Here is a 27,427-nt window from a genome sequence, read left to right as displayed (position 1 = left end):
AGCTAACGTGAACGCAGCTAGAGGACAAACTTTTTAAATTATATCTCTTTACTCGACACAGGGGGGCTGCCCATGTTTAACGTGTTGACAGTTTCCAAACAAAACGGTGAGAAAATAATTTCAATGAATGCAGCTGTCTTTTGACTCGTTTTAAAATCCCGAACAGTTATCCAAATAATAAACTTCATGCATGAGACGAGATTAAGAATGAAGAAAAATGATGGTCTTTTCCATTTTTAAGAAAACAGATTTTCAGTCCCATAGGCGTTGAATAATAGAAATAAGTAAAGCGAAGGGAAAGAGATACATAGAATTAATTGACATTAATATGCGCAATATAGAGACCTAAGAACATGTCCTTTTCTTTTCGTATAATAAACTATAAATCGAGATGGTAGTATATCGAAATGTGAACCAAGACACTAACATTTTATCAAACCTTCATACATGGGATTAAAGGGATGAATAAATAACCTATCAAAATAAATTTCTAAGCCTTCCTAACGTTTATGCTTAGTCACATAGTACATGAAAGAAACAAGAAATGAGATTTCAGGAAGACTTAAGCGTGATATGTAGCAGAAGAAAAGAAAAAAAAAATGGATTAATTTAACCAAGCAGAATCATGTTCACACTTTAGACGTTCGCTGCCAGAACACGTGAAAATAGGATCATGAATATGGATTTTTTTTTAAACCAGCAAAGGCAATAGACATGGAGGGTGTAAATGAACCAAGCAGAATCAGATTTACTCAACACAAACTAGACATCTCCAAATGACTATGAGTCTTAGATTAAATAAAAGACGTCGGCATATCGCCAAGGCAAAATAGCACATTCCTTACAAACGTAATATAACCCATAAGCATGGTTTCTAGCACAGCGTCCACACTTAATCTTCAGTCGAGGGCGCGACTGTTATTTACATTCGAACATCATCTGATTTAGAGGTTTTTAACCACATGATTTACTCCAGACAACACAGGCACCAACAAAAGGAATGCTCGACGTCTATTCTCACCATACATAACAGATGTCAACAATCAACACAGGCATCAGATATACGTCACTAACATATTCCGAAGGCATGATTTTACACTAGAGAACTCTAAATCATGCTTTTATTCCAAACGAACAGATTCATTACGCACTACCAATGAAAAGAAACAGAGGAAAAATTAAAGCTTAAGATTCACCGACCTTTTGTGGCTGCAGTGAACGGGTACGGGAGTCTCGAATCTAGGCTCGAACCCGACGAACTTGAACTCGACGAAGTCTTTCGAATCGAAGTTCAATATAAAACAGAACAGTATACTAAATCTTGAAAAAGGGAAACCTGTTTGTCTCCGGAATTTCCAATGCGAGTCAGGATTCGGACCAGATTAAAAGAAACTTAAGACTTTGATAGAAAAAATATACTCGTCCTCTTTAAATCTCGTGACTGAAAAATGTAAAATGCCTAAAGGGTTTTTTTGCGGCTGAAAAAGGAGTCCCCCACATAGGTCACAAAAAATGAATATTTATAGTGGAAATTTCTAGGGTTTCGTTCGCATTTCAGATTCTTGACCCCAAACAAAGTCCAAAGGGCCGTTTGAATTCAAATTCGAATCCTTAAAGCTGATTTGTTTCAGAAATTTCAGAGAGTATTTTGTCCATTTGTTGACCCGAACGTTGAAGACAAGAGGGGAAAGTATTTACACGCAAAATGGGGTAACAAAATTCGTAATAGTGAAAGGGGTTTTGGGTTTTACTGAGAATGGAGGAGAGAGGAAGAGAGAGGAGAGAAGAAGACAATAGTTGCGTCTGGAAGGCTATTCGAAAATGGAAAAACACAGGCTCCATTTCGGGCAAGGTTCTGGCAGATTTCATGAAAAGGGAAATGGAGGGAAAGAGGAGATGAAGAAGACGACAGGAGGGGAGAGAGCGTAGGTGATAGCGATGTTGTACGAAAATGGAACATCTCAATCTGCCATTGTTGAAGAAAAAATGGAGCTTTGTCCAAAAGAGAAAGAGATGAGAGAAAGAGGGCAAGGGCTGCGGCTAGGAGGGTGATTGAATTAGGTTTAGGGATTTTTGTTTAGCTGATGAGGATATGGAGGTTGGGCCGGATCGGGTGGAAGGCGGGTGATGGGCTGGTCGGGTAAGCTGTTAAAGGATGTGGGCTGCTCCGTTTGGGCCATTAACTGGCTGAAATTCCTTCTTCATATAAATTTCATTGGGCTTCTAATTTAATAACCTAGTACAATATATACTATGTGGAATTAATGTGTAGAAAATAAAGACTTGATAAAGTATAATTATTTAACGAAAATAAAGTGACGACGAACCCTTTTGAAATATGTGAAAATAATGATATTAATAGTAGTAGAAATAGTAGTGAAAATAAAATATTTAACTCGTCAATGAACTTAGAAGCCCGAAGAAATAAATTAGAATAAAGGAGGGACAAAATTGGGTGTCAACAGAGCTAATTAACCATGATTAGATTATTAAGTGGGAATTAGTGATTAATTAATATTAATCAAGTCATTAGTGCCCAAAATGGACCCCACTATAGCATGGCCAAATCTGATTGGTCCATGCCATAAGTGGGGCACGTGTCATCAATATGGGGCAAAGTATATATAACATTAGTTGATGACTAATTGAATAGTCATCCACTCCATTTTTCATCTTCAACATTAGAGAGCTAGAGAGAGACTTAGCCATGGCAGCTCACGGCCATGGCTGTCCATGAGCTAAGCTCATAAGTTGATAGAAAAATTAACTTTCCAAGGTGTTCCAACCATTTGAAAGATCAATAGTAACGTGAATTAATCCTTGGGGCCGCAAGAACGTTTGTTAGTTGAATCCACAAATTTCAGCAAAGTTAAGGAGCCAAGCTTGTTAAGGTAAGATTTAATTCTCTTCTACATGTTTTAGAGGTGGTTTGGATTTTGTATAATTTGGAGATGTGAATTGGATATAAGGAATTGTGTATGTTAATGTTGAGGTGCTGTTTGGGCCATGTAGGGGGGCTGTTCTAATCAATAATGGTGGATTAATTTTAATTAGTGTTGTAGTTGTTGTTGTCATGGATTATATGATGAAAGTGAAGGAAATTGATGGTTAAAGTTGAAGTTGTATTTATTTTGTGGGCTGTTTTAAGAACTTGTTGAATAATTGATGTTGTTGTCGTGTGTTGCTGATATGATTCACAAATTTGGATAAAAGAAGCGTATAAGATATCGTATATGAAGTGTATGTGGTTTGCTTGTTATGTTCTTAGGTGTTCGTAAGATTATCGGGCATTGTTATGTTAATTAGGGGCTGTTTTGGGGCGTGTTGTTATTCTTGTTGAATTGGAGGATTAAGTGTAGTTAAGACTTTGCATTGTGTTGTTGTAATTGTTGGGATGTTATAAGGTCATTTCGATGAAATGTTATGACTATAGATTATTAAGAATAACTTGAATATGTCGTAGTCGTTAGGTTAACTATTATTGAATGTCGTAATGTGTGGGCTGATTGGAATGTTATGCGGGCTGTTCGGAGTATTCTCGAATCTTGTCTTGGCTAGACTTGATATCGTACTTGAACGTGTGGTTATTGATGTTGACTTGGTTGTCTTATAGTTGGCTTGAATATAGGGGAAATGCCGCCTAATTTTCTAGAAATGAGCTACTAATGTCGGAATACGTTTTGAACCTTCCCGTAGCTTAACCATAGTTCTTAACGTCTTAATATAGGTTGAGACACTTTGGGTAGCGTATACGTATTGTATCACGGATAAGCGTTAAAGGTATGTAAAGCTATCCTTTCTTTCTTTTGGCATGATTTATATGAAACGAACAAACGACGAATGTATAAGTTCCTATTCTTAGAGACACTAGGATGGCTAATGTCCTTGCCCTCTATAAGTTATTTCATATTATCTTGATACGTGTCTATGATTCTAGAAGTCCTATTTGATATATTCCATAATGATATTCGAAGGGTACTTGACATGACTGTCGTCTTTGGTATTCAAATGTTAGTTCATTCTTCTTATTCTATTGAGTCTCACCGATGATTTAGTTTGCATATGGTTGCTCACTACTCGCTCGTGCATACCGTTATTATATCTTTCACCGAGTCCCGGCCGGGTATGTTTTCGTGCACACCTTTGTATTGTTCACCGAGTCCCTCACTAGAGGGCCGGGTACGGTATATATATATATGATGATATGATGAAATGATGATATGATGATATGATGATGTGATGATGGCACCGAGTCCCATGATGGGCCGGGCATGGTATAAATGTATACGACTTATTCACCGAGTCCATAATGGGTCGGATATGGTATATGATATAGCTATGCATGATTTTCATTTCATAAGGCACAGGTACAGTGATTCCTTGATTGTCATACTTGCCTCCCGAAATCTTTATTTCGGTTATGATCTTCCTTATTGTATTTCATGCTTTATATACTCGTACATATATCCCGTACCGACCCCTTTCTTCGGGGGGGCCGTGCGTTTGTGCCCGCAGGTACAGATACTCGATTTGGTGATCCTCCAGCTTAGGACTTCTACTCAGCTGTCTTGGAGTGCTCTATTGTTCCGGAGCCTAGACTTTTGGTACAGACCTTTTGATGTATATTTATGTTGATCCAGAGGTACGGCGAGGCCCTGTCCCGTCATATTTCACTATTGATACTCTTAGAGGTCTGTAGACATATGTGTGGGTTGTATATAGATGTTGTTCAGCAGTGTCAATATGACTTATTTTGGGATGTTCCCGTACGTAGTGGCAGCCTTGTCGGCTTGCGTATATATTTTGGGATGTTCCCGTACGTAGTGGCAGCCTTGTCGGCTTGCGTATTGTGTTATCTGTTGGTTTGTTGTGACTCCTCAGGAGACAGGTTATCTCGATATATATATGGCGTTCTAAGACAACGTTTTGTTCTGCAAGCTTCCATATTGTGTTTAGTTTCGGTTTGACTATATCTAACAGGTACGTATACGAGTGTCCAGCTCGGGCACTAGTCACGGCCTACGGGGTTGGGTTCTTATAACCACATCTTACCATTATAAAAACGTTAAATGTGCCTAGCTATTTGCTGCTCGATTATGCTACTCATATGCTGTTTTAGCTTTGAATTTTGTATCGATTTGCAATTCGATTCACAATCTTTTACTTTTTTTGGGCAGAAAAAATGCTAAGAAAGATTTTTACGGCGATTCTGAAGCGGAAGAGAGCTGCGAATAGGCTCATCGTAGATGAGGCGATCAACGATCTTACACTCTGCTATTATGGAGAAACTTCAGCTTTTCCGTGGAGATACAATTCTTATTAAGGTTTTCAATTTAATCTTCTAACTGAAATTCTCTATATTGTACTTATTGTGTTTTTTTTTTTTTATATATAAATATTTACAGAATTTATGATCATTATTTAGTAATATTTTGATGATAACTAGGGTTTTGATTTGAACTATCTAATTGCGTATCATTTGAATTATTTAATGGCTTAGCGTTTGAACTATTTAATTGCTTATTTGTTGTTTGCTTAGGTTTTCGGTAACTATTTTGTTGTTTTTAGGTGTGTAAATTAGCATAAACCTCTTGTCGGGTAAGTTTCAAACTGACAGGTAGTTTACATAATAAATTTCATAGTTGATTGTATACTTGTTGCATATTTTACGGTTTATTTTCGGTAAGCATGTTTAAAGCTTTTCTTCTTTGTATTGTGTGATGCTCTTCAGTTATGTCTTTCTATTTTTTAACTAAAAACATGTATATTATAATCACCATGTCAAAACCAGAGCCATTGACTTAAACTATGCAGTATTTTACAAGTCCTTTGAAAACTGGTTAAATGTTATTGATTCTACTGTATTTGAAATTTCTCATTCATTATTCAGAATGAAGGTGACTACTAGGATGGAATGAGGCAAGTGTTAAAGATCATTTAGCTCTTTCTAGCTTTTGAGTTACTTGTTTTTGTTTGATTTTCATGAATAGGAAATAGGAAGTATAGGAAAACTTTTCTTTTTAGGAGTTTAGGAAAAATTTACTGTATAGAATGGATAAATAAATAGCGTGAATTGTTCTTTCATCGTTATAGTTCATTTTAAATGAGACAATCGAATATATTGTAGTAGTTACAACTGTTATATTTAATTTACAAAAAGAGTTTTGAATTTCATTTTTCTTAGTAGAAATCAAAGAAAAATTATTGTATTTCGTTTAACATCAAGTACTTTTTTTCAACAATTTATTCTTCTTTTACACATTTTATATTGATTGACGCGATATACACAGGCAAAGCACGTACACTAAACTAGTACTTATAAATATCGACACATCTACGTAGTTCAACTTGTATAGCTAGCAATTGACTGAAGCAACAGTTGAACTTTGACTAACCTTATTACGAGATTTTTCCAAGTGAACAAATGTTGACATTTTGGGTGAGGAAAACAAAACATTGATGTGAACCCTCTACCGTGATAAATGGAGGACATTTGTATACGTTAAACGTTCTGCAGGTGATTGTTTTTATTTCATAAAAAAGAGGTTATTTAAAATAATATTAATTATACTTTTAAGATGTTGGTGACTTTAAAAAGTTCGAGTGATACAAAATGTTTAAATAAATTGTGTAGATAGGAAATAGGAATAATTATTTGATGTAACGAAATAAGAATAATTATTTGATGTAGCTTCTTATAAGACCTATTTATTGATAATAACTACCCTTTTAGTTATTTATATTTTGTAACTAATTTATTTTTCTAATTTACCATCCATAACTATATCAGTAACTATACACATACATAGTTAAACAAATCCCTTAATAATAGGCATTAACTATTATTAAAATTGGTTCCATAATTTTAGCTTCCCTTTCTTTCTTCAACCATGATTCTCCTTCTCTCTTCCATTTCCTTCTTCAACCATGTTCCATTTCCTTCTTCCGCTAAATCCTAATCCCTAACTTCTTCTCAACAACGGCTATCATTGTTAACTTCTTCTTTTCCACTAAACCCTAAACCCTTAATTATTTTTGTTTTCATTAATTAATATGTATGTAATTTGTGTATTTGAACCAGTGATGCATATGTTTGCATGTTTTTGTGTATTTGAACCAGTGATTAATTGTTTATCGAATACACATACATTCAATTTTGTATATGAATGTTTTATGTACTGGTGTATTTGAAACAATGACGTATTTTGTTGTATGTATTTGTGTATTTGAAATAATGATCAACTGCGAATAAAATACATAGTCATTTAAATTTGTTTATGAATGTTTCTATGTATTTGTGTATTTGAACCAGTGATGCATATGTTTTCATGTTTTCGTGTATTTGAATCAATGAGTGACGTATTTTGTTTGTATGTATCTATGTATGTGAAATAGTGATGAACTGCGAATCAAATACACAATCATTTAAATTCGTTTATGAATGTTTGAATGTGTTTGAATTTTTCAATAAAAACTTAAATACAATTATTTTTTAAGTGTTTTTGAAGTTATAAATCATGTATTTTTCGAATTACCGGTTGAATGATCGTAGTCTCTGTTTTTGTGTTTCCTTCTATTATTAATGTTTTTGAATTTTGAATTTAGTTACAAAAAGAACGGAAGGGAGAAGGAAAATCATGGTTGGAGAAAGAAATGGAAGCTAAAATTATGGAACAAAATTTACCTTACCAAAATAAGGGAAGAGAGAAAGATATTAAAAAAAGATATTATTCTGTCTATTAATAAACACCACCGTTAATGCCTAGATTTAAGAGATCTGGTTATTGTTTACAGATTAGTTATGTATTTGAATACCTTCAAATACACACGTCCAAATACATAAACTAATGGAATGGTAGCTACATATCGTAATATTGAAAAAGATAGCTACTAATGGTAAGAACCTATAATAAGCTAGTTATTTCTGTAAGTTTACCTAGAAAATAAAAGTCAAATATGGATATTAAAAATGTAAAATCCACCCAAGATATATACTCTACACACTATCCGGTATTCCGTTATGTTTTTCTAGTGTTTCTCCTATCTTTCATGAATTCGTTGCTACGTCAAGCTTATTTTTAGTAGGCGTTTGGCCATAAGAATTATTCACTTTATTTCGGAAATTTTTTTCACTTTTCAGCGTTTGGCCATAAGAATTCCGAATACAACTTGAAGTTGTATTCCGGAATATCAAAAACTTCAAAAACTTGTTTTTTAAAAAATTTCACTTTTTTCACTTTTTTACAACTACATTTTACCAAAAACTATAATTTTAAAAACTATGATCAAACACAACTCCAACTCCAAAATTCCAAAAAAAGTAAAAAAAAAAAAAAATTTAATTTCTATGGACAAACGAGGCCTCAATGTCCCAGTCTTGGCTGCACTATGCTATACAAATTGATCTCCAAGGTTATCACTAAGAGAATGCAATGTGTAATGGACTACTTAGTTGATAGCAGCCAGTCAGCTTTTGTCCCAGGGAGGGTAATAACTGACAACATCCTGTTGTATTATTTAGATTCAAAGAAATATCTGAATCGAATAAAACGAAAAAAGAAAAAAATTCTCTAATTAGTAATCAGATAATTAACGAATCATTTAGTCAAATTGACTCTGGAAATTGGCCAAATTCTTCACTGATAGAAACAAAAATAAAGAATTTGACTGATAGAACAAGTACAATAAAAAATCAAATAGAAAAAATTACAAAAGAGAAAAAGAAAGTAACTCCAGAAATAGACTGGCCACTGGCCAAATCTTTTCTTTTGTCGACCCTACATCTGTATTTTTGGCAAGTAGGGACCAAAGGGCAGAATAAGGACGGCTGCTACGCCATTTCCATTTTCAAAGACGGCTGCTGCACTATAGTTGTCATGTACAGTCTTCCCCCCAATTACCCACAATCTGACATCACTGTTTCTAGTCTATTACTCCCTCCGTTTTAATTTCTGTGAATTTTAATCATTTCATAAAGTAAATTTATTTTTAAATTAGGAAAGAAATCATTCATTTTGACACGGATTAAAAATTAAAAAGGTTCACATAAATTGAATCAGAAGGAGTATATATATCCTTCTCTTAAAAATTTAAAAGGTTTTTTTCCTTCTATTTATAATTCGTTTCATTCTAATTTATGTGACACCATTTGATTAGACATAATTATTTTTTTTTAAAATACATATTTTTAACATTTGTGATCTATAAACTGTAAATACTTGTGTGGCTATAAACTATATCATTAAAGATAAAAGATAATTTAAAGTTAAAATCTTAACCCCCCCCCCACGCTCCCCCCGCCCCACCCCCGCATCCTACTTTATGGGATTACACGAATACATTTTTGTTGTTGTAAAGCTAACAAAATTTTTGAGACTAACTAAATAGAAAAACGTGTTACATAAATTGAAACGGGAGAATACTTTCTCAAGCTCCAAGCTATCACTGTAAAATCAGAATGTATCGAGTTTGTGGTTTTTAATAATTAATCCTAATATCTTATGTGATTGTTTTTATTGTTCACAGAAATTTTCATATTTAGCTACAATATATTTTTTAGCTATATGTACTCTATGTTGTAGTGTACTTTAGCAAGGCAGATCTGATTCATTAATTCTTTAGTAGGACACATGTCACAAATCCAGCATATCACTGGAGGAACTGGAGGAATCTATGGGGAGCCTCGTCCCATATTGTAATCCCCTTCCTCATTTTTCCCCCTACCCACTATGTAATTAAAAAAAAAAAAAAAAAGAGAGAGATTAATTGCCGGGCGCAGTTGGAGACGTGCTACCTTTGGCCTCAATTAGACGACGGTTAGTAAGAATCTTCCGACTTCCATGATGAATAATTCTAGTTGGAATTGATGGAACAGTACTGGTTGGAATTGATGGAATACTACTCATAAAATTGCGAGTTCCCCTCTTTGAAACAGTGATGCTAGGTGATGAAACCATTATCACTTGATTATCTTCTTCTTCTTCTTCTTCAACATCGTCACAATCTATCATCCTTGCTGGTTCATTCATATCTATTTCCCTCCTTACCCTTTCTTGTCCCTCATCATTTCTCCCTGCAAAAAATAAAATAAAATAACTTTTTAAGCCAAACATGCTTAGAAAAAAAAAAAAAAAACATTTGGGTGATATATTTTCTTGTTCATGTATTGCTAACGGTAGGGGTGTACATGGACCGGGTTGGTTCGGATTTTTTAAACACCAAACTAAACCAATTGCGTCGGGTTTTTAAATTTATACAACAAACCAAATCAATAAAATTCGAATTTTTCAACCTCGGGTTATTCGGTTTTCTTGGATTTTTCGGATTTTTTCGGAATAGTCTTGATACAACACATATAACTGTTACTTCAAATATTTCTTTAATCCTGGTAAGATACAACTATATAATTAAGGTGTTTCTTAAGAAAATAACACAAAATAATGTAAGAATAGTGATGACATTGTATTAAAATATTCAACAAAAGATAATAAAATCGGTTAAAATAAATATTGCTAATTAACAAGCCATAAAGAAAATGACCATAATCTAAAAATACTAAGTCATGCTAAAATAAGTACGGCTAATAAGTATTAATTACATGACAAAGAAAAAAAACTTAAGTTATATATATATATATATTCACTCTCTAAATCAATTATGCAAAACTAAAGAATAGATATCTAACATTATTATCATTCCTAGTGGTAAATTGAATTTCTTTTGTTAGCATTAGTCTTTGAATTGATTTTGATTTTGGACTTTATTTGAGTTATTAACATCCATAGGATATAAAACTTATTGACATTCAAAATTCTAAATTCAAGTTTGAATAATTAATATGATAATAGATTAAAAAACTACGAAAAATTGAAGAAATATTTATAAATTACATTACTAATAAATATTTTTATGCATAAAATATTTAAAAATTGAATACGTGTAATGTCGGGTTGATTTGGTTCGATTTGACTTTTTTTAGTTAAAACCAAACCAAACCAAACCAATTATGGTCGGATTTTTTTTCAACACCAAACCAAATCAAACCAAACCGCTAGTCGGGTTTTTTTCTTGATTTAACTCGATTTATCGATTTGGTGCGATTTGTCGGTTTACTTTTTACACCCCTAGCTAACGGGTTCAGCTGAATCTAGTATATGTATATATGTTGAATGTGTGAAAACTACTAAAAAATTTCAACTTTTTAAAAAAATTGAACCCTTACTGATTGGAGTTGATGGAATAACACTCATGATATCACGAGTTCCATCTTTACTGGTTGGAGCTGATGAAATAGTGCTAGTGAAGCTGTTTTCAACCAGCATTCTGCTTGCTACTTCTGGGACATAACAAGTAATGGCACCAAGGAACAATATTGAAATGAATAAAGCAAGGAAAGAAGGAGCCATCTTTTTTTGTTGAGATATCATTTTAATTGAGTTTCCAAGCTAAAATAGTAAGCACTATTTATAGAATACAAGGGCTTCTGAAGGTGCATTATTGTGGTTCCTCGATGACAGTGCGTTAGGCGGTTAGAGTACTGACAATTTGGAAGCTGAGCACTATTTATAGAATACAGGTTCAACTGGTGCTTTTTCTTTCGACTTTTTATTGGCTTGGTAGGTCTTCTTTCCCTGAGTAGCCATGAATGCACTTTCTCCTGTTTCCATCAGCTATTGACCCTCCTCTTGAACACACATGGCCAAAAGTTCATTAATAGACCAGTTATCTTTATGTGTGTTATAAGAGATCTTAAAGGGGTCGTACAGTAAAGAAAGATCTTCACCAACTTCTCTTTGCTTCTTCTTCACGGCGCAAAAAAAAAAAAACATCTAACTTAACCAGTTATGCGACTTTACCTTTCACAATCACAACCAATTTCCTCTACTTTTATCGCATCAACTATTTTCATTAGACTCCTTTCGTTTACTAAAAGCTCACTCACTCCCACGTCTTTTGAAGTATAATTCAATAGCGCTTTAAGACTTCTCATTGTTGGATAAATTGTTCTTTGCAATTTGGTGAGGAAAACTGCATCCTCTTGCCTTTTGCATATGCACAACTATGCCAGTTCTGACAAAGTTCTTTATCCAGGCTAAGAAAATTGCTTCAACAATGATTTTGAAGATAGAATGCGTGATCTATTGACTAGTTAACTTTCTCAATTAAGATTGCCATCTCAACATTTTGATCTTTGTACTTAGAAAAAGGAAACTTTTCAATGGCTAGCTTTGGGTTTAGAGTGTCTATGTATGCCAGTATTTCTTCCGCTTCTATATTGATCAATATGCCTTAAGCATGGAAAAGATAAGTGCTAAAAACGGCCTTAGCATTTTTAAGGATTACAAAGACAAAAAGAGAGAATAAGGAGGGGTTGCACTTTTGTAACAGAGATGGAAAGAGTGAAATTCACTAATTTAGGGGAATGCAGTGAAACAGAGCTGGGTTTTCTTTTTCTAGGTCTCGCGTGTTATATCACTGTTAGTTTCAACGGATGTGGTTGTTTTTTGAATTTTCCAGTTTGCATTGTGACCAATATTTGAATCTATAAAGCAGTCTTGCTTGTATAGCAGTGTCAGTGCTTCTGGTTAAACGTGAAACCGAAGCATAGCTAGGAAAATTGTGTTTTACGTTATAATGATTGCCACCTTAATAGCTGATCCTTTATCGTCCACATGTATCACATTCTCGAACACCATATCCGCCTACCTGTAGTGCTAATAGTGAATAATGCTTGGATAGTAGTTTGAAGTGTAAGCTATTGTTGCATATGATAATTTTTTTCTAAGCCACTTCAATTAATTTATGTGATTGACAATACCATTTAACGAATAATTCTCAACGACTATCTTGCTCCTTAGTAGCACATTTAGAGATCCCTATATTGTATTTTGTGCAATGTACCGTTAAATTACGATAAATATGGTTTGGAGATTAAAAAAAATGGATTCTTTGTAGTTCTGGCATCTATTGTGTTTTGAAAATTGGCCAGATTTATGCCTTTGCATGGTAAAACGTAGTGAGCACATGAACAATATTTCGTCTAAGACAACGAGAGGCCAACTTTTAGTGACATCTGTGATAAACCTTGAAGATTTTGGACTAATTGACGAGGTTGTATCTACTTACACTCCACTTAACTGCAAGAATAGTTCGAAGAGCTCCGACCAACTAGCTCTGTTTGTTAACATACATCCTACTGAGAGGGCTAGGTCAAATTCATCCCACGTTAGTGCAGGGAAAGAACTATCCATGGAAAAGAATGGACAAAAATCTGTTGCAGATTCAGTGAATGGAAAAAATGAGGATGACTATGAGATCAAATCATTGCTCTTAAAAAACACGACAATTTTATACATAAACATAATACCCCTTCACGACTCACGGCAGTAATTGCATTTCATACTCATGTTAATACAAACTCACAGTGGTTGTCTATATGCTCTGAGAGTGACGAATAGGGGTTTTGAGCTTCCTTTAGCCTAGCACCTTCTTTTTCAAGTATCTCCCTATTTCGTTATACAACAATGAAAGCATGCGGAACAGATGTTGCTCCCTCGACCACCTAACAAGGTTGAATCAGAGACATTTTTGCTCAATTTGGAAATTTTGGTTTAAGAAAATAGAAACAGAGGATCTATAATGCTTGAAATTTTGCTTTTGATTTAGTGTTTGAATTTGCTTGAAGAGTTTCTGATGATGAACCAGAGAAGCTGTAATGATATTTATAGTTGGGCGTGTAGAAAAAGAAAGCGATAAACTTATGCAATTCGAGGTACCTAGGATGTTCTTCAGTTAAAGAAGATGCTTCTACACTATTCGACTTAATTTTTCTAAAATTATTTAACACTTCTTAAATAATGTTGTATCTCGAATAAACTGGAACGGGAGTACTAGGAATGTCATTTTCATTCATTATAACCACTCAGTTTAATATGGTTTTCTATTACCTCCGTTCTGTTCTTCTTCTTTTCTACATTTTTTCTTAATTTGCCTCACGTGAGAGGATAGTCCTGATATGTCAAGACTACTAACCTTTATACACTCTTGATTGGTGATTTAAAGTATCAGTTGTCGCATTTAATTTTTATCTTAATCACTGTATCTTAGTCATTTCTTATACAGTTTTGGTTGGTGCTTCGGACTGTATATCAACAAAGACATGTTGCTACCGCTTCTCTTGCTTTATGGCCTTGCAGTATATGAGGTCTCCAATTTTGTCACATTTTTTTAACTTCTTTTAACCGTTTAAATGGACAATAATTTTTTATATATCTGTATATTCTTCTTTTATTGGGTTCCTGTTTTGTACTTCAGCATCTTTTGGATGCATTATTAAGGGAACAACTTAACTCATAAATCATGTACTTATACTTTCATCTTTTTCTCTTTATAATGTTTATTCTCATACTTTATAGTCAACTAGGTAATTTCAGTCAAGAAATGATCAACATGTCTTTAAGGTAGTCATGACATTGGACGTGCCATCTCAAATGATGAAAATCCACCTCTATATATCTGCGCCCATTACTAATAAGCCTTTGATTAAATAATTAGTGTGCTTGCCTCTCTTGTCTCTTCTAACTAATTCTCTGCATAATGCAAACTGAAGGCATACACCATCCAAAGTAGTGGCCATTATGATTTGGAGGGTGCAACCATTTCAGGTGATATTTTCAATCTTTCTAATGAGGATGTGAATAGTCCAAAGGGTGCCCTCATAAGTAAGTGATCCTTTGCATTTTATATGACTTCCTCCATTTAACAGATTAACGCTTGCCATCAATTCCTGAAGTCCGTAAATATGGTTAATGTGCTTGGTATTGATTTGAAACATACTCATGGGAGGGGTCATTGATATCTGTAATTGTGGATGTGTGGGTTCATGACAATTACTTGGCTAATGCATGCCATTTGTTTTCAGAGAAAAAAAAGACATTATGGTAAGAATCTAATTTTTTTAAGCATTAAAACTGAGAAAATGTAGTTCAACATATGGGCAAAGATTCTCTAGGAAGAAATCAATGGGAATTTGTTGTGCTTTAATTGATTACTCAGCAGAGATAGAGAGAGTTGCGGTGTTGTTTGTAGGCTCATTGGTCCTGACTCTTGGATAATTTTGCTGCTATGTAGCTATTCACATCATTATGTGGATGCACTGCACTTTGGTAAGTGCTTTGTATAGTCTGAGTAGTGATTTTGTAAGTGCTTTGTATAGTCTGAGTAGTGATTTAGGACAAAATTAAAACTTCATTTGTGTTCTTTATCACAAAAAAAAAGAAGGAAAAGGAAAAGAAAATTTAAAATAAAAAGCTGAAAATGCTAAAGTATTGAGTCCCGTATATGTCCTTTCCACTGTCTCGGGTCCCTTTCATTCTAACACTCATGAAATCGCAAGTTCCAACTTTTTTGGCTGGAGTTGATGGAATAGTACTGATGAAATTGTTGGGTGTGCGAACAAAGTACCACATTGGTAGCTGGAAAGAAAAAGGAGCTACTTATAAGGAGTTGGATACTCTTAATAATGTAAGGCCTTTTAAGGAAAACCGTGCGGGCTTGGCCCAAAGCGGACAATATCATATCATGTTAAGAGTATCTTTGGACCGTTTAGCCCAACAACTGGTATCAGAGCCAATGGTTTGGCGGGACGAGCATGAAGATGGCGGAGTGTGGCGTGGGGCCCGGCTTATTGCCTTTGCCTGTCTATGGGCCGGTTTACAACCTTTACCCGTAGCTTTGAAGACGCATACACAGCACAGCCTTTGGGCTTCGGTGACCGTAAATACTCTGACAGTGTGGGTGGCACACAGACAGGTTGAATCTCTGATCCGTGGTATGATAATGAGCCACGTGGAACTTAGTTCGAGGGGGAGATTGTTGGGTGTGCGAACAAAGTACCACATTGGTAGCTGGAAAGAAAAAGGAGCTACTTATAAGGAGTTGGATACTCTTAATGATGTGAAGCCTTTTGGGGAAAACCGTGCGGGCTTGGCCCAAAGCGGACAATAATATATCATGTTAAGAGTATCTCTGGGCCGTTTTAGCCCAACAAAGTGGTATCAGAGCTTGTGGTTGTATTTGGTTTTGTTGATTGTCTATTTGAATGATGGAGGCAAATATGAGCAAGATGGTTTGTTTAAATGGCAGTAATTACCATATTTGGAAAAGCAAGATGAAAGATCTTCTATTTGTCAAGAAGTTGCATTTACCTGTGTTCGCTTCTAAGAAACCCGAGTCTATTGAAGATGAGGATTGGGAATTTGAGCACTTACAGGTTTGTGGCTATATTAGGCAATGGGTTGAAGATAATGTTCGAAATCATATTGTGAATGAGACAAATGCTAAAAGCTTGTGGGAAAAGCTCGAGACACTTTATGCTTCAAAGACTGGCAATAATAAGTTGTTCCTACTGAAACAATTGATGAATATTAGATACAAAGAGGGCAGCCCTATTTCTGATCATATCAATGATTTTCAGGGTGTCCTTGATCAGCTGTCTGGAATGGGTGTCAAGTTTGATGAAGAAATACAGGGACTTTGGCTTCTTAATACTCTGCCAGACTCTTGGGAAACTCTTCGAGTTTCTTTGACTAATTCTGCTCCCAGTGATGGTGTAACCATGGAATATGCTAAGAGTGGTGTTTTGAATGAAGAGATGAGAAGAAGATCTCAAGCGTCGTCTTCTTCAACTTCACACTCCGATGTTTTGGTTACTGAAGACAGGGGGAGAAGTAACTTCAGAGGTCAGAATGACAGAGGCAAAAGTAGAAGCAAGTCAAGATCCTCCAGGTACAAGACTCTTACATGTGACTATTGTCACTTGAAAGGGCACATCAAGAAACATTGCTACAAGTTTAAGAGAGACCAGAAAAAACAAAAGAAAGAAGGCGATAATGAAAATCGTGTTGCTGTTGTTGCTGAAAATGATTTTTTTGTTGCTTGTGGTAAAAATTATATCAATCTTGTTTGTGATGAGTCTACCTAGTTTGTGGATTCAGGTGCCACTTCTCATGTCACGCCAAAGAAGGAATTATTTTCTTCTTATACTCCGGGTAATTTTGAAAATTTACCAATGGGCAATGATAGTGAGGTTGAGGTACTTGGTATTGGCGGGTGACTACCGCTTGAAAAGTAAGAACGGTTCGAGGTTGGTTCTTAACAATGTCAAGCATGCTCCGGATGTTCGTCCGAATTTAATTTCGTAAGAAAGCTTGACGATGATGATGGTTATGATCAAACCATTGGTGGTGGCCAGTGGAAGCTTCTTAAAGGTTCAATGGTTGTGGCTCGAGGTTACAAGATGTCTGACTTGTACTTATTTCAAGGCTCCATTTGTGGTGACTCAGTAAATTTAGTGGAGAATGATACTTCATCAGAATTATGGCATAGAAGGCTGAGTCATATGAGCGAGAAAGGGATTGATAACTTGGCTAAGAAGAATGACTTCCTCCATTTAACAGATTAGCGCTTGCTATCAATTCCCGAAGTCCGTAAATATGGTTAATGTGCTTGGTATTGATTTGAAACATACTTATGGGAGGGGTCATTGATAACTGTAATCGTGGATGTGTGGGTTCATGACAATTACTTGGCTAATGCATGCCATTTGTTTTCAGAGAAAAAAAAGACATTATGGTAAGAATCTAATTTTTTTAAGCATTAAAACTGAGAAAATGTAGTTCAACATATGGGCAAAGATTCTCTAGGAAGAAATAAATGGGAATTTGTTGCGCTTTAATTGATTACTCAGCAGAGATAGAGAGAGTTGTGGTGTTGTTTACAGGCTCATTGGTCCTGACTCTTGGATAATTTTGCTGCTATGTAGCTATTCACATCATTATGTGGATGCACTGCACTTTGGTAAGTGCTTTGTATAGTCTGAGTAGTGATTTAGGACAAAATTAAGTGGATGCACTGCACTTTGGTAAGTGCTTTGTATAGTCTGAGTAGTGATTTAGGACAAAATTAAAACTTCATTTGTGTTCTTTATTACAAAAAAAAAGAAGGAAAAGGAAAAGAAAATTTAAAATAAAAAGCTGAAAATGCTAAAGTATTGAGTCCCGTATATGTCCTTTCCACTGTGCCGGGTCCCTTTCATTCTAACACTCATGAAATCGCGAGTTCCAACTTTTTTGGCTGGAGTTGATGGAATAGTACTGATAAAATTGCGAGTTCCAGCTATACAGGTTGGAGTTGATGAAATAGTGCTGGTGAAGCTGTTTTTAATCAGCATTCTGCTTCCGACATTTGGGCCATAACAAGTAACAGCACCGAGGTCCGAGGAGCACCAAGTAACAACACCAAGCAATAGAAAGGAATAAAGCAAGAAAGGAGGGAGCCATCTTTTTTTGACTTGATCTCATTTTAATTTGAGTTTTCAAGGTAGTGCTACGTTAATTAATTTATAGAATACAAAACCGTGTAGTCATATTCCTTTTGGATTAAGATAGGACTTTGGTAGCTAGGTGCATGGTTGTGGTTAGGCCACGACTAGTGTTTAATTAGTACTGACAAAACTACTGGATAAGGGTCGGTTAAAAAGCGTTAAAGGTATAGGTATTAAACCATACACTCTGTTAAGTTACTTTTCCAAATCTAAGATATTTTTAATCTCAATTCAAATATATTATATTTAAATTAAAATTTAAGTAGTTTTTATCTTTCTATTCAAATTCAAATATTTTTGCATATCTTAGTCTGTCCACATTAAACAATATATTCTTTCCACATTAAAATTGAATACACAGATAAAACACAGATTACTTCGCGTAAGTTTAACTTTTAAAAAATTCTAATTGAATCTTATATTTTAAGAAACAAAGTTAATGTAAATTTTTTCCTCTGTATTTTGAGTTACGTTATTTATCCTTAAATATGTAGTGTGTAATATTTTGATATTTTCCAACATCGGGTAGGATATGGACATAGGTCTCATTATATGGTCGTAGTCAATCTTCGCTTTATGAGTTATAAGTTTGGGGTGAAATTATATAAATTCCATTTTACTTAACATTCTGCTTCTCCTTATGACAATTAACTTATGATCTTAACATTCTACGCAATTAATTTTTATGATGTGATCTTAACATTCCATTCTACACATTCCCCTTTTGGATTAATGTAGGACTTTTGTAACTAGGTGCAGGTTGTGGTTAGGCCACCACTAGTGTTTAATTAGTACTGACAAAACTACCTTAGGCTGGATAAGGGTAGGTGCATATGCAAGCTGGGGACACTGGGATTCAAAAATAGACTTTTAGATGGTGACATTTTGTGCATGCGATCAATAAAAGATCGAGTTAATTTTCGAGATGATCATCCAAATTTGGAGAATTGCCTTCAAATATCACTTTTATTTCTTTTAGGACAATAAAGTCACTCAACTATCACTATTTTCCTTAAAGTATACTAAACACCTCAAAATTCTCTTTCTCTCGTAGTTGACATGCCATGTCATTAAAGCTCATTTTCTTAATAATTTACCCATTTAACTCATCAAACTCATTTAACTAAACTCATATTTTATACCCAATCAGATACGAATAGGTTAAAAAGCAGTAAAGGTATAAAGGCATTAAACCATACATTCTATTAAGCTACTTTTCCAAATCTAAGATTTTTTTAATCTCAATTCAAATATATTATCTTTCAATTTAAATATAAGTAGTTTTTATCTTTCTATTCAAATTCAAATATTTTTACCTATCTTATTCTGTCCACATTAAACAAATGGCTCTTTAACACATCAAGTGGCTCTTTTTCTCTTCCTTTTACTCTCACATGCATTTGGGAATTTATATGAAGCCACAAATGGAGAACAAAGGAAGAGATCTTCAAAAGATCAGACAATATATGTCATGTTTTTTTTCTTTCTTTCTTAATGAGAAACTGATTAATATGGAACATGATGCCTAGCTGATCAGATCCAGGTTTGAAGAACATTCTTCAATTAGCTTAATTAATATAGAAAAACCCTTTAAAGTAAAGTTGAGCTACCTCAAAAGTACACTCATAATGCTGTATAGTTGTACATGTGAACAAATAAAACATTAGAAAAGGAAAAGAAGAACATTATTGGACGACTCTTTGAAATCTAAGCTAACATATCTCGGATAATTCACACAGGAAAAGCTCTCTTTATAATCTAGCCAGTCAAGTTGTTATGTAAATTATAATTTCAATGGCTACTTTAGGATATGTAAATAATTTCAGTGGCTACTAAGAAAAGAAGGAGGGTGTCTTGTACTAATAGTATAGAGCTAACTAATACGCTGTCAAAAAGGGTCCACAAGCCGCATCATTATGAAAGGGCCTAAAAGAATCTTATCTTTTCTCTGTGATCAAACTATGAAACATGCATGTCAGTCAGATATACTACTATTTATGAAAAAAATTTGACTGGCAATTAAAACACAACATTCATGTCCTATCTTTTTCCTCTTATTCGTCTACAACTTCTATTAATTTTATTTTTACAAATTTGACTTTGTACGCTAAGTTCCAATACTTTTGCAATTTGCCGTATTGAGTAAAATGTTCAACGTTAAGAAATCTTACTATTGCAAATACTCTTCTATTAGCTAATAGAAGAGTCTTAATTGAGTTCAAACTCCTTCAGATAAAACTAATCACAAGACTTATTTGCAGTGAATATCTAAAATTAACAAAGTAAAGGATTAATGATTCTGACAGTGGCGGAATCAGAAATAGTAAGAACTACTATCGAAAAATAACAAGCAAATGAAACGGAGTAAATACCATATACATAAAAAATAAAAAAAAAGGAAATTTATTTATTTATATAATATAATTTTCCCCTGTCATAGTTGCACCATCCTCCACAAACACCGAAGAAAAAACAAAAAAGATGAAAAAAGATACAAACAAGTAATTAACAACAGCGCAACAGTGGCATGCAGGGATCAGCTAATTGCCGGGCGCAGTTGGAGAGATGCTACCTTTGGCCTCAATAAGGTGGCGGTGACGAAGAATCTTCCGACTTTGAGTTGATGGAATAACACTCATAAAATCGCGAGTTTCACCATTACTGGTTGGAGTTGATGGAATAACACTCATGAAATCGCGAGTTCCATCTGTACTGGTTGGAGTTAATGGAATAACACTCGTGAAAAAGCGAGTTCCAACCTTCTTTGTTGGAGTTGATGGAATAGTGAAGTTTTCAACCAGCATTTTTCTTCCAACTTCTAGGCCATAACAAGTGACGCCACCAAGCAGCAACATAGAGATGAATAAAGCAAACGAGGAGGAAGCCATTATTTTTTCTCTAGACTAGATCTAGCTCATTGTAATTTGTGTTTATGAGATCGATTTATTTATAGTTGTTGTAGTCTTGTAGCTAGATAGATAGCTGTCCAGTCAATAATGATGATCTCATATGATCATCATCGCGCACTCAATTACCGATTTTCTCCAAGTAGGCTGTTACTATACGACTTTTGATACGTACTTCCGATATTTCAACTCAGTAAACTATGAGTCCAGAAGGAAAAATTGAAAGGGAACGAACATGTGGCTATGATGTGACACATTATGTGACACATTCACGAATCTCTGTCGATTTTTTCCTCAAAAAAAAAAAAAAAAAAAAGGTGTGATTTCCGTAGTGTGCTTAATTACTCCTATGTATTAGTGGGTAATTATATGGTTCATTTTGGACTTCCGCAATATCGAGAAACTACTCTTATTTTCCTTCCTAATCTTTCTTTCTTTTTTTTTCCGTTTTACACGTTCCCTTTAATTGATTTTATCAATTGTTAGTTTTCCCTATTGGGTAGTAATTCTCTCTAGGTGTCCATCACGGCCTTTGGATTTGAGTGCTGACGTTAATGGATTCTTCGAATTAGATTTTGTTATATAGGAGAATGAAATAGATCATTAAAATCTCTAATTTTGTGAATTTTATTGCTATACTAGAAGCGCGGGCTCGATATTTCGGCTTAAATGTACTTCGCAATCCGATAATTTAGAAAGAGATAATTATGAAGCTACAATAAGTTAAAAATATGATCTTATAAGAATAAAATGACAGCAAGCACAAAATAAAAGGAAGCTTAGTAAAATTAATCAATTGATAGCAATTGTACTTTAAATGGGATAAGCATGCCAAAATATGTCTTTCTGCTTGTTGCTTTTGCTTTAGTTGAAGAAAGATCAATACCTGTGCAAAGACCAAAAGGCACAATCGGCTCACAAATATCTTTCAAGACATGCCCCTATCTATTTTAGTTTTCTCAAAAATGGAGAAAGAAGATGCAACTAAGCATATTAGAAGCACGGACGGAAAGCTCAAAAGTTAAACTAAAGTTTGACAGGAACACTGATAGAGCTGCAATTAATAAACTATGTTCAACCCAAAAAAGAAGATATAGCCAGATTTTAAGTGTCATGAGAAGTTTGTACAGGAAGTTTTCACTTTTTTCACTTTTAATACATTCAGACAACTAAATATTCTTTGCAAAAACTATAACCAAACACAACTCCATCTTCAACTCCAAACTTAGAATGACCATTCAATAAGTAACTGCTCAGGCCATGCCGACCGCTTTACTCTTGAAACTAAAGCAAAATATTGTAAATAAAATATAATCTGCTTTTTCATTTGCCATTTTTCTGTAATAGTTTAATTTTTAAAAAAAAAAAAAAAAAAAAGAGAGGAAGAGATCACACTGAATTGGGGAGGTGGGACATATGGATTGGTGAAATTATTACACTGAGATTACATAAATCCTTTCAAAACTTTATCATTATTATATATACAAATTAAACACGACTACATATAAATGCTTTCCTTCCACATACCCAAAGACAAAACAACCAAACGAACACACACTCCATCAGTGTCACAAACATTTTACACATTCCTAAATATATTGCATGGCCAGCTTAGTTCATAAACTTTGTGTATCCTCCTCCATTGTTGTGATGATGGTCATATTAATGGCTGCAACTATGCAAGAAGTGGGAGCAGCATGAGTAATAGTAATTGTCGTCATATTCTGGTCAAATGCAGAATTCCACCCTCTGGTCCAAGCAGAAGAGGTCACTGCAAAGTATTTCCCATTTCATGATTAACATATTTGTAACATTTTATGATTATGAAGAAGCTTGAAACAGAGGATTTGCATATTGATTTTATACACTAAGGTTTTCCTTTTTTACTTTTTTCTTCTGGTTTAGGCATGGTGCTATAGAAGTAGAATAGTGGAGCTCTAACAGCAATAACAATAATAGCAGTAAAGAAAAAGATCATCACTATATTTCTCAATTACCACTTTTTGATAAAGACTTCAAATTTAGCACAAATTCAACAACATGGACTGAATTCCCTCTATCAGTGTAATAAAAACTTCAAATTTAGCACAAATTCTACAAAAGCAGCAATTACATGGACTGAATACAAATGTAAATATAATAATTACCTGAACATAGCTATGTTCGCCTGTCCAACCATCATCAGGCTGAGACAATACCAGCACAACCTTAACCCCAGAGGATGCCCAGTTCTCAAACCTATCCTATAAAAGTTAAAAGACAAAGAAATCAGACAACACATACAAAATTTATCTTGTATTTCTGTCACCATGAAGACAGAAATTGTCTACATTTTGCAAGCACACAAACAAAACCTGGTATGCCATTCTCTTCAAATTCTGTGCACCATAATATAGCCGAACATCAGATCTCTTGTCTGCACCAAATCCTACCTCAATCAGGGATCTAACTGGGCTGGCAAAACCAAATTCGAGATAAAGGAGTGAGCTACAATGGAAAGATAAAAGATAAAGTGAAACATGAAAACTAAACATATTTTCCATCCTTCCACTAAAAAACATTGAATGCTAACCCAGGAGATTTGAAGCTGCATGATACAAACTCCAACCCTTTTTACATTAGGAGAAGTAGGCCCATCTATTGAAGATTGCAACTTATAGGGTTGATGAACTTCAACTTTATACAATCAACTTAGTACTCACAAGATAATAATAACTTTGTCACATGCAAGGTCATACAGAACTATAGAAGAAAGTCTAGTGCAAATGAGATTTCTCTTTGCTAAAACATTTTTGAATAAAATTACAAAAGAGTATAAACTTATTAAAGAGTTCTTAAATACTCGAATTATTAGACTTATCAAAGATCAGAAGATTGACAATTCATCTAACCTTTTTCACTGGGTCTCCTTTTTTTTTTTAATATCTAGAATTAAATACTAACAATAAACATACTCAACTGTTTTAGTCCCCATATGCAAATGGACATTGGATTCACACAGCAAAGGAAAAAAATCACATCATCAAAATGAGACCATCTCAGAGAGCCTTTGAAATTGAAGTGCATACGGGTATACTAAGATGAAACGTCAAATCTAAATAGATATAAATATCGACTAAGATTAACTAATCTCATGTGATAAGGCAAAGTAAAGTTAAGGTAACCTAACATAAAGTAGCATATTAACTTACTTGTAAATCTGGAGCACTGGGGCAGCAAAAAACCTTAAATAACCAGCATAGCATCCTTGCTAGTTAATCCTCCATAGTTCCCAATGACCATCCCACTACCGGGCGAGACTGTACCATTCATATGAGAACCACAAAAAGGTTTTGTTTTTAGTAACTAAATATCCCAAAATAAGGAAGATGTTTCATGCGATTAGACAACATAAAGACTGTCAGAATTGTGAGGAAAGAAGAAAGTCCAAGTTACATTATATTTCAAGCTTATCAATTCAAAGTCAGGGAAAGAATCAAATATCAGCGGAATTATATCTACTTCTTTGCACAAACTGAGATGACAAAATGGACGTGCCTTGATTTCCTTCAACTCCTTACTTAATGCCGCAATGGAGTCATCACTACTGGTCAGACGTACAAAATCAAAAACCAATTTTTACCAAATTCCATTGCACTACTAAGAAAGAAACACGGAAAAAAAAAAAAAAGCATTGCCTCTGTAATCAATTGAAACCATGAATTACCAATATCATTCTTAACATAGCCACAAAAGTAATGACAATACTAATAAAAACATTAGCTGCTAACTAATAACCTAAATTTCAATGCTTTGATAAACTACAATAGAACTGACAATTTTAAATGTTTGAACAGGATTTTCATCAATATGTTATGTGCAAAGGAAATAGGACCTCCACACCTGAAAGCAAATAGCAGACCATACTATAGGAAAACAATAAAGCATAGTACTAACAATATACTTTGTATTCGAATTTCCAGTGAAAATAAATAATGAAAGGGCATATACATAAGATGACACCAGCAAAATATAATGTAAGTTAAGACTCTGGTCATTCACAATTTATGGTAAAATGAGCAATTACTTCTTCATGGACCATTCAAAGAAAACCAACACATTGTACTCCTTTTGGCATTTCCCATCGAATGAAACCTATTCTAATAACTGGATCGCTTCATACCAGCTATAACATCACTCTTCATGATTTCAAGAGCTTCAGTTTCTCTGTAATCCAAGATCATTCCTAGATATTTGAAAACAGAGGAGCTTTGCAGGTCCAAATGTGTAAATGCTCCATAAGATCATCAGGTATATGTAACAATTGCGCAGTTTGGCATGTTTCCAGTTGGAAGAAAACATGTTTAGCATAACTGTTCCTCCAACACCTGCACGCACATAATAATGAAAGGATTTTAGCAGAATTTTTAGGTACATTAGGATTGCAGATTAAAAATATTGGACCTTACCAGAGCATCACACATTAAGTGGACATGATACTAATATCTGGACATGTCTTTTGACCACAATCAATCACTTGCTTCCTACAACAACAACAACATACCCAATGTAATCCCACAAGTGGGGCTCAAAGAAAGACAAAAAGGTTACAAATTATAAAGCCCAATTTTCTTCTTCTTCTTTTTTTGGCAAGTAAGACTTTCTATATTAATAATTATCAAGCAATCTATACAATTTCATAGCTCAGCTAATATAGCTTGACATTTCTCAAACCGATTTTCAACGTCCTTTTTATAAGACAACAAAGATAACATATTATAGTACACTCATAGAACTGTAATGAGCTTTCCTGCTAAGACCATATTAGCTTTTCATCCCTTGATTTAGAATTCTGAAATTCAAAAGTTTTATGGGGTTACGCACGCAAGAAAAGCAAGGTATAAATAGAGGTTATGAGAGGCAAAGCTTATCTTCGGCGAGTGAAATAATTAGCTTCAAGTTGTATAGCTTCAATACTTTAGTTATTTTAGGCATATTATCAAGCACCTTTGCAGCATAAGTGTGAAAATCAAATACATATACAAACATGCATCTAGAAAATCCAAAAAAAGAAATGTCCAAAAGAACAGAGAACTATCAAGTATCCACCAAATCCCATTACCAATAAGTGAATGCATTAAACAAACAAAGAAAAGAAGAAACAAACAACAATCACAACAAAATGTAAGAGAAACCAGCACACTCCAGCCAAAGATTCATAATACTCACAGGACATTCTCAATTTCTGTCATAAAAAAAAGGACTCTCTGCAAACAAAAGGAAAACATTAAACATCAAATCGAGGCTGAATCAATGAAAATATAAAAAAGAGTAGTTTTGTCCAACGGATATGAATCAAGAAGCCGAGAGATTTTGTTTGTTTGTTGGGGCTCCTGCTTGCTCTTTGAAGGCAGTGATGGAAGAGAGTGGGAAAAATGAACTAAAGTGTGTACACGCGTTCAAGAATGTAGTACCATTAAGGAGAAGTGCAGAACACTTGTCCATGGAAAAAAAGACAAAGGTTCAACTATCAATTTCAATTAAATAAGTCCAAGAATATAGTACCATTCCTGTTGCTTTTTGTACAACCATTCATTGCCTTGTTCGTACAGCACAAGTTAGTACAACACCCAAGAGCACTCCAAAAAATTCACCATAGTTGAGCAGAATAAAGCTCACAGCAGAGCAAATTCAGAACTCAAAGTCAAAGGTCGTTATAGATGCATATGGGTGTAATTGTTTTAACAAAACCAAGAAAAGAGGGGAAAAATTCAAAGAGAACTCACCAAAATGAGCAGAACATTAAAAGCAACAATAAAAAGTAACCAAACCAACGTATAATCAGAACAAACGGGATAAATGCAGAAAAACCAATAGAAGCAGAGCGATATAACAGAGTAAGCAACTTGGGTAAGTGAGTTCATTCATGGCAAATGAAAGAACAAAATCAAAAAAGAAATAAGGGGAATTAACCTTAGCTTCAAATTCTTTCTTCTTCGCAACTTATATTTCAATCTTGAGTGAGGATCAGTTAGATAGAAAAAAAAAGGGGGGGGGGGGGGGGGAATGGAGAAAGCAAGCTAGTGGGCATGGAAGAAGTGACTGGAGACGGTAAAAGAGTAACAAAAGAAACAACAACAACAACAAAAGAAATATTATA

The 27,427-nt window shown here is 34.4% G+C and overlaps 1 protein-coding gene and 2 long non-coding RNA genes across 15 annotated transcripts; 1 reads left to right on the top strand and 2 right to left on the bottom strand.

The window, feature by feature from the left end:
• Nucleotides 1–9,583: 9,583 nt before the first annotated feature.
• Nucleotides 9,584–21,312, bottom strand: LOC132058913 (uncharacterized). Of its 3 annotated transcripts, XM_059451320.1 has the most exons (3): nucleotides 21,173–21,298; nucleotides 21,045–21,121; nucleotides 9,584–10,072 (listed from the first exon to the last, which is right to left on the bottom strand). In XM_059451320.1, the coding sequence occupies exons 1-3, from the start codon at nucleotides 21,268–21,270 to the stop codon at nucleotides 9,762–9,764; spliced, it is 486 nt and encodes a 161-aa protein (XP_059307303.1). In that variant the 5' UTR covers nucleotides 21,271–21,298; the 3' UTR covers nucleotides 9,584–9,761. The 3 variants fall into 3 exon arrangements, with proteins under 3 accessions (XP_059307303.1, XP_059307301.1, XP_059307302.1); XM_059451318.1 differs by having other exon boundaries at nucleotides 21,045–21,312; XM_059451319.1 differs by lacking the exons at nucleotides 21,045–21,121; nucleotides 21,173–21,298 and adding an exon at nucleotides 11,222–11,443.
• Nucleotides 11,774–14,724, top strand: LOC132058912 (uncharacterized). Its single transcript, XR_009415469.1, has 2 exons — nucleotides 11,774–14,203; nucleotides 14,609–14,724. It is a non-coding gene; the product is annotated as an uncharacterized LOC132058912 (long non-coding RNA).
• Nucleotides 21,313–22,658: 1,346 nt separating the features above from the next.
• On the bottom strand, nucleotides 22,659–27,427 carry LOC132058911 (uncharacterized). Of its 11 annotated transcripts, none has more exons than XR_009415464.1 (7): nucleotides 27,241–27,427; nucleotides 26,497–26,530; nucleotides 25,737–25,811; nucleotides 24,480–25,655; nucleotides 23,643–23,742; nucleotides 23,436–23,531; nucleotides 22,659–23,059 (listed from the first exon to the last, which is right to left on the bottom strand). It is a non-coding gene; the product is annotated as an uncharacterized LOC132058911 (long non-coding RNA). The 11 variants fall into 11 exon arrangements; XR_009415465.1 differs by lacking the exon at nucleotides 27,241–27,427 and adding an exon at nucleotides 27,054–27,234; XR_009415462.1 differs by having other exon boundaries at nucleotides 25,737–26,530.

The sequence above is a fragment of the Lycium ferocissimum genome, chromosome 6 (genome assembly GCF_029784015.1).
Source record: "Lycium ferocissimum isolate CSIRO_LF1 chromosome 6, AGI_CSIRO_Lferr_CH_V1, whole genome shotgun sequence".
Classification (NCBI taxonomy): Eukaryota; Viridiplantae; Streptophyta; class Magnoliopsida; order Solanales; family Solanaceae; genus Lycium; species Lycium ferocissimum.
This window is presented reverse-complemented; position numbering and strand designations above follow the sequence as displayed.